This window comes from Tamandua tetradactyla, chromosome 25 (genome assembly GCF_023851605.1).
Source record: "Tamandua tetradactyla isolate mTamTet1 chromosome 25, mTamTet1.pri, whole genome shotgun sequence".
Taxonomy (NCBI): Eukaryota; Metazoa; Chordata; class Mammalia; order Pilosa; family Myrmecophagidae; genus Tamandua; species Tamandua tetradactyla.
In genome coordinates this window covers 35,490,283-35,508,342 of record NC_135351.1, presented here as the reverse complement: position 1 = coordinate 35,508,342, position 18,060 = coordinate 35,490,283, and the positions used below count along the sequence as shown (strand labels likewise).

General features: G+C 42.7%; 1 protein-coding gene across 3 annotated transcripts in view; it reads right to left on the bottom strand.

Annotated features, from left to right (window-relative positions):
• MYB (MYB proto-oncogene, transcription factor) overlaps positions 1 to 17,519 on the bottom strand; it is a 33,796-nt gene extending 16,277 nt beyond the window's left edge. For 2 of the 3 annotated variants that reach the window (XM_077144071.1, XM_077144072.1), the window contains exons 1-10: positions 17,468 to 17,519; positions 13,168 to 13,285; positions 11,273 to 11,344; positions 9,619 to 9,711; positions 9,157 to 9,377; positions 7,252 to 7,486; positions 5,941 to 6,021; positions 5,403 to 5,507; positions 3,843 to 4,097; positions 936 to 1,078 (exon numbers count right to left, since the gene is read on the bottom strand). In XM_077144071.1, coding sequence (XP_077000186.1) covers positions 936 to 1,078; positions 3,843 to 4,097; positions 5,403 to 5,507; positions 5,941 to 6,021; positions 7,252 to 7,486; positions 9,157 to 9,377; positions 9,619 to 9,711; positions 11,273 to 11,344; positions 13,168 to 13,285; positions 17,468 to 17,490 — 1,346 coding nt within the window. In that variant the 5' untranslated portion in view covers positions 17,491 to 17,519. Of the gene's footprint in view, positions 1 to 935; positions 1,079 to 2,588; positions 2,952 to 3,842; positions 4,098 to 5,402; positions 5,508 to 5,940; positions 6,022 to 7,251; positions 7,487 to 9,156; positions 9,378 to 9,618; positions 9,712 to 11,272; positions 11,345 to 13,167; positions 13,286 to 17,467 lie in introns of all 3 variants that reach the window. The other variant, XM_077144073.1, reaches the window with a different exon arrangement.
• Between the last annotated feature and the right edge of the window lie 541 nt (positions 17,520 to 18,060).

Sequence of the window (18,060 nt, the reverse complement as noted above, 5' to 3'; positions counted from 1 at the left end):
CTCTTAACTTTAATATTCTTCTACTGAATGCATAAACTCTTGTTATTGTTAGGGAATTGGGTGGGCAAATCAATCATAAGAAAAAAGAGAATATGTTCATCACATATTTTCAATTATTTCAAAATATTATATCCCTAAGACTAAGAGGTATAACAGATGAATATTATAGATGAAATAGTTTTCATCTTTAATGGTTCTGAAGACATGTGCAGTGCCCCTAAGTATCTATCATGACTACCCTCGGTGTGAAGCTCTGATGCTATTTGCAAATCAATTTTATCTACCTGTTAAAACAGGGCCCACACTAGAAAACATCATGTTTGTCTTTTCAAATATACTTTTTATACTTGGAAATGACAAGATTGCTTTTATTTTTAAAGTTTCTTGTAAATACTCTGACTTTTCCCACCAGTTGTTGGAATTGGCAAAGATTTTGTTGAATGTAAATGATGGTTAAATCACCCCCTTGGCTTCTAATCATATACTCTGGAGGATCTCAGAAGAGAGCCATCTATATGTAAATTTAAAAAAGAAAAAAGACGAAAACAATATAAACAACGTAAAAATCATACTCATTCTTATTATGAAAGTTATAATCAAAGAGAAAAGGAGGTTGAAAATATTGTTCTTCGTGAAAAAGAAAAGGCTTTATTGAACAAACAAAAACTGACTGGAAAAGCTATACGAATATATCGGAAATTCTAGAAGAGCAACAAAACTTTCTACCTTCTACCTCTGGATAGTTGCAACATGCCAGGACAGACATTCAAAGTGGAAATATGCCTGATTATATACATATATGTTGTTTCACTATGGGACATACATGATTATACACATGGATTAGTAATTTGAACTAAGGCATTTGGGGACTATATTCCATTAATGAATTATCAGTAAATAAGATACATAACTTTATTCTTGAGCCAAGAACTTACATAGTATTTTCCTTTTGTGTTTTCACAGTTTGGTCTTTATGAAATGGTGTTGTAACAGTCAATTTGTGGCCATTGAGAGGGGTAGAAGTTAGAGCAGGCATTTCTGAGTCTAAGTTTTCATGGTTACTGGAAGTGTTTAGGAACTAGGTATGGGAAGAAAGAAAAAAATTACTTAGGTTAGACAGCAATTCATTATTCAACCCAATTTTTAAAAATATACCTTGATCACAAGCAAGTATGTTTTACTGACCCGCTACGTAAAGTAACAAAGATGTTAAAAAGCATGTAGTGTAGAATAAAGCATTGTTTTATTTCAATTGAGCACACCCAGGGTGTGAAGCATGATTTCTAAGAAAGAAAATCTTAGGGAAGTTGGAAAACTTGCCAATTCCGAAGAAGCTACTGCCAATAGCTAACAGTTGACATTTAAAGAGAATGAGATGCATGCTTTATTAATGTTAAAAAGGTTAAAGTGATCTTTTTAAAGAAAGTAATTATAATTCTTCTTTCATACTGTTTTCTCTCTTTAATGGTCTATAACCAAAATTATTATGTCAATGGGTTTACATTATGTGGAAGATTCTTGAATACTAGGCTGTGGCTTGCAGAATACCAATGTTCTGGGATAATAATAGGTGTTCCTCAAACAAATGGTTCTGAGTTAAAATAAGTTTGGGAAATACAGCATGTCAAATCTCTTCCTGGACATTCACAATGGAAAACTCTGAAAGGTCCTGCAGTAAAGAAATCGATTTTTAACTTTGAGTCACTGTTTCAAAAACTTACATACCTACATATTTAGATGCTTTCTGGAACATCTATTAAAGTCTCGCAGATGGTATTCTGCAGAACACAGTTTGGAAAACACAGGCACAAAGCAAAATGATTTTTTGGGGGGTGGGGCCTCATTTGTTCACACCTGAAGTTGGGTTTACAACAAACTCAACAGACATAATCGGGAAAGCGTTTTAAAGTGCCAAATTATCTATCAATTGCAATTATATTAATAATTTAGAAACACAATTCTCTTAGAATAATAATTTCCATGACTTAAAAAAAAGTACATGAAGCAAGAGCATTCATTGGCTAGTGGAATATTATGGCACAAAGCCATGTAGCTAATGTTCAGAAATTACAATTAAAATATGATTTCTTTTCCTCAAGTATTCTCATCCTCCTTTGAAATACACTCAGAGAAAGGCTGCGGCCCCTAAGATTTCTAGCATTTAGTTACAACCCCAAATGTTATCCAAACATGGTTCAGTTGCATCTTCCTCTGGGTCAGTGAATCACATAATTATAAGTGAACAAAGATGCAAAAAATACATTAAAATTCGAAAAAGAAAGGGAGGGGAGAAAGGAAGGGACAGAAATGTTTAACTTTGATGTTGGAGGAATAAAAGCACATCTCATGCAACTAACTAAATCTTCCAAACCACCAAAGAGTAAGAGAATTCAAACAAAATCATCAGCCTACAGACTGCTGGGCTCTGGGAGGCAGGATGACTTAGCAACAGCGAGAGTCAATGATGGAGTGAAATCAGTGAGGATGACAGTCATTAGTCATTTGTTCCAAAGGATTAGTTTCTAGATTATTAAGGCTCAGGTGGTTTGTTGAGCATTAGTAACAGCTGTGCGCAAATGGTGCTCTACCTGCAAGGGAGAGAAGGGTAGGCTTTTGACAGGGGAATGCTTGGGAGTTGAATTGCCGGCGTCAACAAATATGAAGGAGCTAGCAGGTCCAGTGGCTAAGGGGCTGACCTGCCCCCGCTTTTTTCGCAGGATGACCAGTGGAACTGTGCTCTGCCTTGCAGGAGGGAAGGGTGTGGCTGGGCCAAGTGGACCCTCACTCAGCCTGCGCTTTTTCAACCTGGTGCTAGGCTCTCCTGCGGAGCTAGTTCCGGGGCCCGCTCTTTGCTGAAGTGGGAGGGCTCTGCCTGCGTGATGGTGGTTAGGTGAAAAATCTGCTTCTTCAAAGAATTCAAAACTGCTGAGCTCACACCGTGATGAAGGGTCCTGAAACAATGTGGGAGGCACAAGGCTTTGAGACAGTGTGTGCACGATGGGTATCATCATCTGCAACACAGCACTGAGAGAGAGATGCTAGGTGCAAAGAGGACCCCTGCCCCCTGTGCTTGACGGCTCGAGAAATAGCTTCAGGTTAAGGATGACTCTGGTACGCAGTGGAGGGCGGGCCGGGCTGCCTTGGGGCTGCTCCTACCCGAGCCCTGCACACATGTCTAGGCTCTAAAGGTCCCGCGCAACTTAAGCACAAAGAAATCTTTTCCTGGATGACACTTAAGGATTATTGATCCCTTGGCTGACGGATATGCAGGAAACGATTTTAAGAACCTGGGAAATCAAGGGGATGAACCGAGGGTCTGCTTATGAGGTGCTAAACTCAAATTTGGTTCAGTGAAAATGACATTTCTCAGTGGACCCACAGGGACTGGTAATCAATAATCAGCGTTTTGTGGAGAAAATCATTTTGTTGTCTCACCAATGAACTGATTACCACCTCAAATGCATTGAAAGATTGCTTTACACCACAAGTAAGGGTCAATCTCAAGGTTCTATCCCAAAGAAAGCAGCCCTAGAGAAGCACAGAGAAGTAAACAAAGCAAAAAAAAAGTTAAAAATTACAACCCCAATCCCATAACCCAAGTTCTGAAGATAAATCGACTTCACTGTTTTAAGAAATCAGCACTTTGAAACAAAAGCGTGTCTTTTATCTGGGTAGCCTGTGAAACAAGAGCCTTGAAAAAAAAACATCAACACTAAAATCACACTTAGACGTTTTACATTTCTATATGGCCATTGCTCTAGAAAATGACATCGATTTAAGAATGAGGCAATCCTAATTTCTCTCCCCCCCACCCAGTAACTTGCCTTAATGGTTCTACTTACAGAATCTATAAATTGGAGGGTTTCTGCAAATTCTAGGAGGTTCTTAACATTATCCAGAATGGTGCCCTGGTGGACGATCATGCACCTTGCCGGAGATGCGCTTTCTTCAGGTAGGGAGCCAGGCTCCACGGGCAGAGACGGGGTGGCGTGGTGCTCCCCCCCACAGGAAACAGGTGCACTGTCTCCCTGAGGTCTGGTGTGGTCGGCACTGCTGGTGCTGTGCCACCCAGGGTAGCTGCATGTGTGGTTCTGTGTCTAAGGAAGGAGGAGGGGGGAAGAGACAAAGAAGAGCGGGGAGAAGAAAGGGAGAAGGAACTTAGTAATGAAGTTGCACAAGGTATCAGATGCTGTTGGAGGAAAGATAAAAGTAGTTGCATCATCCAAAACTTACGCCTATGAAACAGTTGTCAAGATGTTTCCTTTCATTAATGCAAGACCCTGCTTTTTAGTAGCAGTGTAGTTTGTCATTTACATGATGGCCTTAATGGCCATCATTGTGATAAAACTGCAAATAATGTGACTCTGTTGCAAAGTGCGATGCTCAAGGCAGTATCTTAAAAACCCACTTTGACATCATTTCTCAACGGTCCATTAGTGTCTGCTGTGACTTAAGAATTACCCTGTTGGCATTCAAACCTACGAAAAACCTACAGGATTAAAGGTAGAGTTGCTTTTATCTGTAGATAACCCTGTTGCTTCTCTCCCTCTCTAATGCTACACATTGCACTGATGCAGTGAAGGGCTGCCAAATCAACGTGGTTAGGAAAGCAGAAGAGCAAATTTCAGCATGATCATGCAACAGGAGAAATTGCAAAACTTCAACTAAAGTTAAAAAGTGGTGGAACTAACATACCATATACTTAATCATTTTATTAACAACAACAACAAAAAGATTTATTCCCAGGAATACCTACTGGGTATCATTTCGCTTTCCTTATCTTTGTTGGTTAACTACATATGTTACCAAGTGCAAGCTGCTTTCCCACTCTGCTGCCCAGTCACTAAAAAAAGATGTCATAATTCATTAATGGCCCACACAGCTTTCAAGCCTCAAGCAAAAGACAGGTAACTAACTTTACTTATGAACAATTATATGTATCTTTTTTTGCATGCATGGACTGAACATGCAATGAAATTAAGTTTGAGCTTATAAAGTATGAAAATCTAGTCTAAGAAAGCTAATAGAAAAAGGAAAAAAAAGGAAATGAACAGCCATTATATTTTCATTACAACATACATACACTGCATTAAAAAAATGAAGATCTTCATTTTATCTTTGTTAGTCTTTGAATTGATTACATTCCTTTTAAAGGAAAAAATCAATGATTTGGATACAGGGGTGCTGCTGCTGCAACACAAAAGGACTACTTCCTACTTAGTCAACATGCATTTGGAGGCCAAGAACATTGTTATCCCAGCAACTTCTCGGAGCTAGCTAACCATTGTTCATTGAGATGTAGAGCCTTGACTGGTATCTTACTTAGAAGAGAAGGAAGAGGGCAAAGAGCAGCTCAGAGGCAAAGCCATTTCTCCCCATCCAAGCCCAAGCCACATCCTTACTGATAGCGCCTGCTGTCCCTTAAGTTCGTTCTCAGTCGACATGAGGAGCAACTCTAATTCCTTTATTCGCTTTTCTTTCTCAGGATCTTCATCATTATAGTGTCTCTGAAATGAAAAGTTAATGGGGGAGAAAAAAAAAAACAAAGATGGAAGCTATGAAACAATAGCTGTTCCACGCGCTGCCCAAAGACCCTCCACATCAACCGAACTTGGCCATTTGTGCATGTCATTCTAGAACCCTGTGGCGACCCTTGTCAACGTTCGTCCAGACTTAAGGGAGCAATGTGAAATCTGAGGCTAGAGTGGGTGCTGACGGGCAAGTTGCTTCAACTTCTAGCATCAGAGAATCAGAGAATTCTAGAGCAAAATCCCTGCAGAAGCTACCATGGGACCTTGCCCAACAGAACCCTGCCTGCCCTGTAACATTCCCTTCCGTTTTCCCGTCACGTGGTCAGGTGAGGATAAGTGTTCAGATGAAAGAAATGAACATGGGGAGTTGATGGGTTTCCTTTAAGAAATTATCTTAAAATGACTTTACCTGGATGGCAGCAGCAGCTGGCTGAGGGACATTCACTATATTTACATGTAATGCGACAGGATATGGAACGTGACCGGGGACCTAGAGCAGAGACACAAAACAAAGGTACAGTCACTTACAGTGACGCATGCTTCAGGGGACTTGGCTTCCTGAGGTCTTTGCTCCAGGACGAAGACAAAAAATACCGACAAAATTCACTCAACAATAGAAATCCCTCTAATTTGAAATTTAGTCAGGCATTGAAAAATGGCTAGATGGCTAAAGCAACATGGCAGAAGAAGCTTAAAGTGCTTGTCAATCCTGGCCGGAAGTACTTCTTAATTAGAGAAAAACACACATAGGAAATATCATCTAAAATAGACTCGTGAATGTGTGAAGGGAACGTTGATGGGGAAAACTGAAGGCATTAGTTCTCTGGAAAGGAAAATTCTTTTCTTGGGAAAATTTTGAGTTTTAGAATAGAGCACAGAACTGCTTATGATAGGTCCTTCACCTGAGATGTTTTTGGAAAGTCTGTATTCAAATATGTGAAACAGAGAAGAGTAAAAACTGGTATCGTGTATGTTTTGTATGGAATTTGCATATAAGCTCTGTATTCTTGGGTAACTTTCACCATTTATTATTGTTAGTTTTAAGATGGAAGTTTTTTTCTCTTTATTCTCCCTTTTCTACACTTTATGAATTCTTTCTTTCCTTAATATTGAGAAGTGTGGAAAGAATCACATTGATCCTAATAAGGACAAAAAGATATGAGAGAATCAGTGCCACAAAGAGCAGGAACACAAACTGAGTGAATAAGTCCAGATATTTTTACTTGATCACTAACAGAATCGATCTTACAATGACCGGGAGAATTTCAGTTAAGACAAATTGTCTCCTCTTTCGTGTAATGTTACCTTACTTTTCATTCTGAATAAATAATAGAGACTACAAATGGATGTCCACTCCTCCATTCTTCTTGGTAGTACCTGGCTAAGTGAATTTACACTCAAAAACTAACTTCAAATTAGAATTGAAGCAGCAAGTTATCAAACAGCGGGTTCAGACTCAAACAGCATCAGTTCTGGTCGACACTGTGTCTGTGAGCCGTATGGTCTTGGACAAATCACTCAGCAGCCTCATTTCCAGATACATAATGTTCAAGGGTAACAATACATTACCCACCCTTGTCCACATCCAAGGGTTTAAGCGAGGATTGGGCCTGATCATTTTTAGGAAGGCTCCTTGAGAAGTTTACAACTGCCAGGTGTTATTACCTGGAGTGAAAACAAGCACCTCTCTTATTATACTAGATTCTCAAGAATGGCTTACATTTTGAGCGTCAGAGATGTGGTAATAGGAATAGTCATTGTTTACTGAGGGCTGCCCAGGCGGAGGGAGATGAGTGGCAGGTGGAGCATGAGCAAAACCCATCAAATGACTGTTCTTCTGAAAACTGGCGGCCGCTGCTGGCTGGCTGGCTTTCGAAGACTCCTGCAGATAACCTTCCTGTTCTACCTTCCGACGCATTGTCGAATTCCAGTGGTTCTTGATAGCATTATCAGTTCTGCGCAGAAATATATCACGCCAAAGTTTTACAAGCAAAAAATGTCAATTCAGATTAAAGTTAATTGACAGAAAACTGCTTCTTATTTCTGTTCACCCACTAATACAGTTTGGTAGTTTTTAAATCGTTTTGTTCTTCTCTCCCTCTTAGGATCACGCTTCCCCCTTTACCTAATTTAAAATCCATAGATTGTCTCTTCATTGTGTAATTTAGAAAATATGCACTTTTCTATAAATTTTGGTACCATTGACCATTCTGTTTCCTTGATAAAGATCTATTTTTCAAACTATACCTTTAAGTTTACTCTGTTCAGTGGTACAAGACTGACACAACCTTAAGTTCTGCAGCTGCCCGAGAAATTCCTGTGTTGAGTGTGGCTTACACATCCTAACTGCCCCTGGGTTAAGGTGGGTGAATGGCTTGGCAGTGGCTGTCTCTGTCCACTCTCTCCTGACATGGAGATATTTTGAATCAAGAAAAACTCCCACATTTGAAAATACCCAGATTGTTCTATGATTTGACAGAGGTGAGAATGGAAAGTGGGAAATATAGTAACCCCCAATATAATTTCAAACTGCATGGCATTTTTACTAAAGTCTTTCAATTCTCAGGAAAACAGTTTCTCAATTCAAATAACCGTTTTAAGCCTCTCTTTTATATTTCGGTGGGGGGTGGGGGATGCAAGCTAAAGAAAGAGGAAGTTCAATTGCCCCTTTAATTTTTAGTAGAATCAACAGCATATCCTCACAGACCGAATGGAATAAGAGCCCTTCTTCTACCAATCTCTTGAATTCTCTAAGCTTATACTGAACTAATAAGAAGGAAATGCTTTAGAGCCTCATAAGAAAACACTACTTAAACCATCTTAGCCATAGGCTTCTTTGAAACAACCCTTTCTCTACTTTTGGATTATGAAACTCAAGAATAGAAATTTTTTTTAAATGTTTTCAATGTTACATTTTTGGATTGTTATAAAATATTGTTTTCAAATTAAACAAAATCTGTTTATCAAAATGATATATTTAAATGCGGAAAGTGGGACAAAAATGAGTTTCCATAGTTATCTCTCACACTGAGGTCATTTTCTTCTCTTGTTTATTATAAGGAAAACATTACACTGATATTATTTAAAAGCCTGAGAGCAGGCTGATAATTCTAGAAATACTTTATTACTTTCTCAAGAAAAAAAAATAATTAAGCAAAGTGGTGTAATGAAATGAATGCTGTTATCAGGAAAATGGTGGCCAAGTTCCTTCTGGCCACTTAACTAGGGGTGTGAACTCAGACCAGAGAAAATTGTCCTGTTTCCTCAGTTTCCTCCTAGGTGTTTACAGTTTGGGAGCTTCCAAAGTGCTGTGACATTAAATTTACTTGATCCTAACACTGTCCTGGGGAAGCAGGTTATTACTCATTTTGCAAATGGGGAAACTGAGGCTGGAGAGAGTTCAGTATTTAACCCAGGGCTCACTATTGGGTGAACCTGGATGCCAACTCAAGTCTTCCACTGGAGAAACTCTAAGATCTTTTCCAGTCCTAGAAGCTATGGTTCTGATTTATCCAGTGAAACACGACTGATGGAATGTAGCTCATTCACCATGCATTTAAAATGGAATGTTCCATGCCCACTCCCTCATTTTCCCCCGTCCATATATTGTGCGACATAGTATTACCGTCCAGGCAGTAGCTTTGCGATTTCTGCCCATCTGTTCCCCAGCCTCTTGTGTGCCTGGTAAATAATTCTGTCTTCCTCTTCTGTCCAGGAGGTTTTCTTAACTTCTGGATTCAAGTGGTTATGCCACCTCTCCCTACATTGTTTTCCAATTCTCCCCTTTAAGTGCTTGGCAATAACAGACCAACGTTTCGGACCGTATTTCTGTACAAGCTCTATCACCTTCAGATAAACACACAAAAATAACCTAGGTTTTAATGTTACGCAATGAGTCAGTGTAATCATTCTTCAGTGTTACAAGATCTTTAGAAAATTTCTAGAACTCTGCTTTCATTCATTGGAAATATGGGACTAGAATCTTCTACTTCCTGTTTTCACACTTTACCTATTTTCTCAAGTTGGAAAACATATTTTAGGGATATTCTCAATCATGATTTGTACAGCCAGTGAAGAAGGAACTTACTCTCTGATCCTCTTCTTTGGTCCATGGACCTTTGATGAGCTCAGGATTTAGTACCTTCTGCCATCGGTGTTGGCACTGCACATCTGTTCGATTCTAGGCAGATAAAGGAGGCACTGTCATGTGGTTACAATCTGGTAAGTGCATGGAGACCTGCGTTCTAAAGTGAACCCTACATAGACAATATGCGGTAAAAACATTCAGGAACATATTAAGGCATGCCTGGATGGCCCACCAATTCCTCATTCTTACAGTTAAAAATACGAGAACAATATATCAAAATCACATCTAAAATTAGAAGCGCTGCCTCCTGAGGGAAACAGTCAAGCCACTTGAACTAAAGGAACAGCACATTGCACATGTGCCTGTCAAGGTAACTTAAACTCGGGTTCAGTCTGCCATGTCTGGAGGTAACTACAAAGCCTATGCCTTGTTAGAGATTCTGTATGAACATCAGGTTTCTAAGGGAATCTACCTCACATGATTAAAATTTGCTTTTCAGTCAAACTAAGAGATGCGTTTCAACTCATGGCCACAAGTATTTACACTGTAGATGGAACACCAATGAATAAAAGATCAATCCTACCTTATAGGAGCTTAAAAAGCCACAAGACAGGAAAGACAGCTATCTAATTAATAATAACAGAAGGCAGCATTTGAATCATAGACAAGAAGAGACCAAAGCACAATGACATTTGGGTAGGGAGAGGAGCGTTCTGAGGACAGAAATCATGTCTCCCTCAGAGGAGTTAGGAAAAGCTCTTGATACAGACTTTGAAGTGTAGACAGAATTTGACTGGTAAAGAAGTAAGGGGAGACCATTCTAGGTGGCAGGATCATCAGGAACAAAAACCCAGAGAAGGGGAAGCAGAAATGAACTTAACCAAACCTGCTTAGACAGAGGAGGTAGGAAACAGAACTGGAGCTGTGTGCTGGGGCCACTGAAGAGGGACCTTATATGTCAGATTGAGGTAGTTCACTTAATTTGGGAGACTCTTAAATCGTCATTGTAGGTTTTGAAAACATGAAGTCCAGTTGCATTATAGGAAACTTGATCTGTCCATGATGAGTAGGATGGATTAGAATATGGAGGGAAGCCCACTGGGGACCACTGTACTGGTCCAGTAGAGGGGAAGGGGCATAATATATAGAAGCAGAGATGAGAATGAAAAGGACGGATGACAAAAGAATTTCAGATTTCTAATTTAAATTCTTATTAACTGCTTTGGAAGTAGGGAAGGAGGACATGGAATAAAGTCTAGAAAGAATCCAAAATTCTTAACTTGGGTACCAAAGGCATGACTATTGACGAAAACAGGGAATTTAGAAGAATCTCATAGTGGGGAAATACCACAAGTTTAGTCATTTATCATGGAATAAATCTTCAAGATGCTAATTTATATTAACCTAATAAATGAAAAGATAAAACAGGAAGCAAATGTGCAAAAATGGTACCTTTTAGCAATCCACTTAGAAACACCAAAATACGCATAGCAATATAAAATATAAGTTACGGATGGGAGATTTCTTCCCCTACTTCTTATATGTGGGCAAACATGTAATAATCTTAATATTCTCTCCTAGAATATCTTATTTAAACATTTGGGAGATAGATTCTAATTTGCAAAAATAAAATTTTTTAAATGTATTAACTTACCGGAAGATAATTGGCAATAACTTTCCAGTCATCTGTTCCATTCTGCTCCACCAGCTTCTTTAGTTTTTCATCCTAAAGCATTTAAAGATACTCCTAGCGCATTAGTTGTTTATTGTATAACTCTATCCAAAATAGATTAAAGGAGAGAACCAATCCAATATTCCAAGCAGAAAAATACTCTCAAAAAGATCCAAATACAACAGATAGTAAATATACTGGTTTAGAGTACAGATTCATTTAGAGTCACCCAGACTAGATTTTGAATCTTGGCTCTGGTTCATTGTATAAGCTTGGGTATATCATTTTACCCCTCTGCACTTTAGTATTTCATCTATAAAAAGGGACTGCTGATATCCACAGGGTTATTTGGGAATTACATAGGGCAATTATGGGAAACATTTAGTATATATAGTACCTGGCACATATGGAGTGTATAAAATGTTTTTAGAAGTTTCACTTTTTTTGGAGAAAAAAATAATGAACTCTAGTACTGGATTCATAGACATTTAACTAGGGCAATAAGTAGGTTCATGGTTTAGAAATACAACATTGTCAGTTAGTTCAACCTCTACCATATCCAAAATGGAGGATCAATTTTCTTAATTTTTATTTTTATTCTTTTTTCCTTAGCTTTTAAGGCATGTATGATGTAAGAAAATAATTCAATTTTTGTATCAATACACTCAGAATTTACATAAGGCCAAGCTTACTGGAGTACAGAAGACCTTAACATCTGTCCTTACAGTTCATAGGCTGGCCACACTCCCACCTGTTGGCAAGGGTCATTGTAAACAAGTTACTTCAAGAGAATGACAGCACTTAATCATTTTCTGCAAAGGTAGAGTTGAGGCAAGATGAAGGACACCTGTACGGTCCAGACAGGAATCAGAAAGCAATGTTTGCCCAGAACTTCGCTATTCCTCAGGATCATCCATATGCACAATCTCAATAGGTAAAGCATGCACCTCCTACAGGCTCCCCTGGAATCCCATCTGCCTGTCATCAGGGGCTCCAATTCACATGCACCGGCATGGAATAAAACTAGAGATGAATCACCAGGGATTCTAACATGAAATCCTCTAAAACCAGTTGCTAAAGAGTTGAGAACATTAAAGTAAAAGAACCTTTCCCCCACACATTAATAATTTTGTTCCCTAAGTGTTTTTCCATTCCTGTAAAGCTCAAGTTTTTGATAAGCTGGCAGAAAAGGAAATATCAGAAGCGGCTAAATCTCCATCCATTATTAAATGCTTTTAGGCTCTGTGAAATAGTATATATCAAGAATATTGAATTCATACATTATAAAAAGACAAATTCAAGGAGTTTTTCATTTTTTCTTGTCTTTGTTTTGTTTTGCTTTTGGACGTAGCAATTCATTTATTCAGGGAACATTTTATTAGTATCCCATTTGTGTCAAATAATTCTGGATTCAAGGAATTCAAAGATGAACGAATGTTTTGGTCTCCCCTTAAGGGGCTTGCAGTCTATTGGGGAAAGTAGAAATGGCATGGCACTGATAAGGCAGAGCAGGAGCCAATGGCTTGGGGCCACAGAAGGATGCACTCACGCCTATCTGGGAGGCTGGCGATGGCTTTACAGAAGAAGTGATGTCCCCATTTGGTAATGAAGAAGTAGGGCAAAGGGACGAGGCCACAATAGGCAGAAGGAAACATAAAGTGAGAGAGGACATGCACAGAACTGCAGATAGTTTGGAAATGGGGGATGGGGTACGGAACAGTGCACACATGGGAAGTGGTGAGAGGTGAGACTGTACCAGGATCAGGTCGCAAAGAACCTGCTAATGACTTTGGGACCTGCTGTGTAGCTGAAAGTTTGTTTTTCATAAATTGATGCACTCCAAGGTATTTCCATACTTTGAACAAAGGATTAGTTACCTCTTCCCTGGTCCACCTAGTTTTCCCCACATGACGCTTTCCAGACTTGGGAAGCAGCCCATCGTAGTCATGGTCACACATCTCAATGTCTTCATCATCCTCATCGCTACTGTATATGCTGCAGAAAAAAAATGGGCAGATGGAGGCTGAAACAAGAGGATTTAAACCACTGGATTACCACACTTACACAAAAACTCAACAATCTTTTCAAAGGTTGCAAAGATAAAACTTTGAAAACTTGCACGACAAGATTTTATTCTGCATTCTGTTGCTCTAGCATTGTAAACTGGTTCTGCTGTTATTGGTATCCACAGATACGGCAAAGGACCTGGCACTTCTCACTGCACTGCATGTTTAAACCTGCTGCTACTGTTAGACCAGTGGCAAGTTACACATTTGGAAGCCTTCCAGCCAATGAAGGTCTAAGTTTAAAACTTAATGTTAAGGACAATAAAAAGAACAAGAGCTCATATCCTTTATATAAGTACACACTCAAGATCTTTGGCACCCGTCACATCACTTAAATAATATTTCCCAAACACGATAAACAACTCAATTATGTTATTCCACTAGGGCTCAGGTGACTTATTAAACGAAAAAAAAATCAAGAAGTAATACACTCAATAATATTATTATTATCATCATCATCTTTGAAAGATTAGAAGATTAGGGGGATTTAAGAGGAAAGGGTATAAAAAAAACTAAGAATAAGCCTGAGTGATCAAACTATTTCGTAAAGAACATGAATATCAAACTTTTCAAAACTCTGGGTCCAAGAGACCCAACCCATGGCCATGCTTCCAACACTCAGTCTCCAGAGTAACCAGGTGTATAATTAGGTGACTTGAGAGTCAGAATCTCACTTGCTCTGTTGTTTGCTTTTTTTTTTTCTTTCTGTCCCTGAAATATCCTGAAATGTACCTGATTCCAATCTGAGGGATCCTCAGAAGAAATCCATGGGTGTAAAAAGAACCCATTATTTCCAAAAGAGCCTTTTATTTTTCCTAGTTGATCACAACTAAAACTTTTAATGACTTTTAATGGCTCTACACTTAATATTTGTTAATCACTTGCTGGATAGATTAGAATAAACCATGGTTTACTTTGAAAGATAATTTTATTTATAAAACTTAAGATATGAGGAAAAAGCATACTATCTCAGAAACATCACTAAAATTAGTCATTGTAATATTGAGAAGTCCATCAAACTGGGACCAATAAAAATAACCATACAAAGCAAAATCATAATGCAAATTATTATTTTGAGGAAAGACATTTCTCTTTACAACAGGTTTTGTCTTCTCAAAGTAGTGTATTTTACCAGGTTACAAGACAAATGAGTGATTACCCAAAATCCTGAGTTTGGGGTTCCAATCATTTAAAACTATATTTGCGGCAATAATCCCAAGATCCATGATGCATGGGAACAAGCAGGACGTGGTTCAGATTTAAAATGTCACCATAAAAAAAGCCCACTGAATCGTATTTATAACCTGTAATCATTTCTTTCATTTAAGGGTCTACTTTTTTAAACAAGAAGAGACTAGTTCTGTTTCATACTATAAACAGGAGGCACCAAACAACTTACGATTAATAATAATTACAATAGTTCCCCTTGAATACCAAGCCCAAGCGTTAGAAGATGCAGAAAAGGTATGAGAAACCCAGAACAGTAGATCAGCATCTTCTGAGAGCTATAGAGCTCCTAGGAAAACCCCCATATGAAGTGCGACCTCACGGAAGAATCAGGGATACAAGAGAAGCAGAGAAATCTGGGCGTGCAGTCACAGATTCAACTCAGTTGAACTTTTTAGGTTTGGCTGGATCTGGAAATCACAATTTCAGAAGTGAGGATTACATTTTCGAAGCTCATAATGGTGCATGTGTCTCCTGGAAACAAACTGTTCAACACCCAGCAGCAAGCAACATATATTCAGCTGCCCACAGGGGGCAGTCAACAGCCGGTGAGAGAACAAGAAGCAAACAGGACCGGGGTTCCGGAGACAGGGGTGCTAGTCCGGGTCCTGCCTCCATCCGGCTGCCTGACTTGGACAAATCACTTCGCCTCTCTCAGGACCTCAGTTTACTTGCTTATAAGTAAGGACGTGGATTCGCTATTTCTACGGTACTTTCCAGCGCTAATAATTGATGGGTCCATTTCTCCCGTGCCTCTTAAAAATTAAGCACAGAAGGAAGGATATGCAAAACCAGGGTCTTGAGAGCAGCGCGGCCTGTGACTTCTGCAGACCCGAGTGGGGCGCGAGGGGTGCGGGGAAGCCAGGCAGTCCCCGCAGGCAGCCCGGGGCGGATTGGCTCGCCTTTGAGCTTTGCATGCGATTTCCTTGCTTTATGTTGTCTCAGTGGCCTCATGAGTATGATTAATTTCTACTAAGGACCTGAAATAACTTTTCCTTTATCTGCTCAGACAAGATCTCAGACCCAACAGTCGGAGGACTTTCAAAGGCTGATTTCAGGCTTGATGCTCTCGACTCCCCACCTGCTAGACCCGGTGTGGTTACAGGAGTACAACTATGAATATGACATTCTATCAAGGAAACAAACCGTGCAAAGAAACGAAAAAGAAAAAAGAGGGGTTGGGGGTTGGGAAGAGGGAGGGGAGCGGGAGGATGTGCCTTGGGGCCGCTTCTGTGATTCTAGAAAAGAGGTTCAGACTCATTTCGCTGACCTGGTTAACAATCCCGGCCGAGTTTACGCGCGCCCTGCAAGAAACGGCTTCGGGCCCGCAGCCGGGTTTCTCTTCCCCCTGGGGCAGGTTCAAGACTCCCGCCCCGCCCGGCCACCTCCCCGCCCGGCTACCTGGAGCCTCAGGGAACCTGCGCGGCCCCGCCCCGCGGGGGCAGCCGAGGGCTCGGGGCGCGGGCTCCCTCCTCTTCCCGGTTCCTGCTCTCAGGCAAAAACAAGAAAAGAAAAAAAAAAAAAAAAAAAAAGCGGGGGAGTCCTAAAGGCCAGGGTGAACCCGCTCCAGGATGGCACCCCGCCAGGCGCGGCCGTGCCCCCCTTTCCCCTCCAGCACCCAGCCTTGCCGTAAGCTGCTCCCCGGCCCGGCGGGCCCATTGGTGCTGCTGCAGGGCGCACACCCACTCTTTGCAACTTCCCAGTAGCGCGCGGAGTCCAGCGCGCGCCAGTTCCAAACTAACAAGTACCAGAAAATAAAACCGTCCGGAAGAAAAGCAGGTGCATCGGTTTTGCCCCCACGGACTTGTCCCCAGGGCCCCTCAGTTCCTAAGGCCCGGAGGACCTCAAGCGGCGGTAGCAGGGCGCGGGGAGGAGCAACCACCTCGGCTGGGTCCACGTGTGCGCGCCGCGCGGGCACCTCTCGCCGCGGGAAGAGCCCGCGTCCGCGTCCCGGTTGCGCGGCAGCGACTTGAAGGGCTGCGGGACGGTCCCTTTCCGCAGAGGGGCGACCGCGACGGCCGCCGAGCTAGCCCCCCACCCGGCCGCTTGCTGGACGTTCTATGCGTCGGGTCGGGAAAGTGAGAGGACGGCGGGAGCTGGCGCACAGGCAACTGACAGCTCCGCCGAGAGTCTCCCTCCTTTTCCGCTCCTCTTCCCGTCCTTCGGGCCCAAACGTCAGGAGACTTCACCCAGCGCCCCGGTGAGCCTCTCCCAGGGCGCTGACATGTGCGGCGGGAATACATGAGTGCATGTGCAATGCTTGCGCTCGAAATAAAAACCTCCCAGAGAACAATTAAGTAGAACTCCGAACCCAGGGCTAAACATACTTTGCAAAAGGAGAAACCTCCGTTCCTTCTCTAAGGTCTTTCCAGCCGCCTGTCAGCTGACACTTCTGCGTCTCCACCAAGAATGAATGAAATTGAAATGACTACCTGCGGCTACTAAACAATCCGGCCTTTTCCCTATATCTGCCATATGCTCTGCACAGCCAAGTCCAAGCAGATCTCAATGCATCCAGCAGTTACGGGGTGACTCCGCTGTCGACGCCTACGGCATCAAGCCGGGCACCTGGTAGGCTCCCGGGATGGTGGGCACCACTCGGTTCCCGGCTGGTACGTGCTGGATTTTTTTTGTCCCTCACTGAAGAGCAATGTATCCCCGTGCAACTTGCAACACTGAGCCGCAGCGTGTCCTTCCCCACGTCCCGATCCACTGCCCGCACAGACGCCTGCCTTCATCAGGCTCTCGGTAGCTCCGGCTGCCGAGACTGGAGGTCCGGCTCCTCGCCGATCTGACAGCCCGGGAGCCGAGCCAGGCGCCAATGCCCACCTGCAGTCCGCGCGCGCCCGCCCTCGGCCGCCCCCGCTTCCCGCCTCCCGGTTACCTGGACCGGGGTCTCCGTGCCATGGCGCGGCGGGCGCGGGGCTCCGCCGGGAGCCGCGGGGAGCGCACGGGCTGCCGCCTCCGCCGCCCGCCGCCTGCCTGCGTCCCTCCCCGGCTGCGCAGCGCGCTCCGCACCGGCCGGGCGAAGTTTCTCAGGAGAAAGAGAAGGAGGAGGAGGAGGAGGAGGGCGCGGAGGAGGAGGAGAAGGAGGAGGAGGAAACAGGTTGATATTAAAGTGTACTCTGTAAACAGAGATGCCATCAAACAAAGAGCTGTGGACACTCCCCCTCCCGCCAAATCTGGCGCCCCTGCAGTGCGCACGCGCCCTGCCCGCCGCCGCCGGGTTGCCCAGGCTGCCGCTCGCGGGGCCCCGGGCCGCGCTCCCACCCGCGTTCGCGCCGCCGCCTTGGGCCTGGCGCGCCCGAGGCCGGGAGGGCGCGGGGCGGGTGGCCCGGGCGGGAGGGGCGCGGGGGCGGCTGCGGCGCCTTTTCCTGAGCTAACCCCGCTCCGGGGCCGCGGTGGCGCGTTCCCGCCCCTGCGCCCGCGATGCCCCTGCTCCTGGGCGGCCTCACTGTCCTGCCCGGCTCTGCGTGC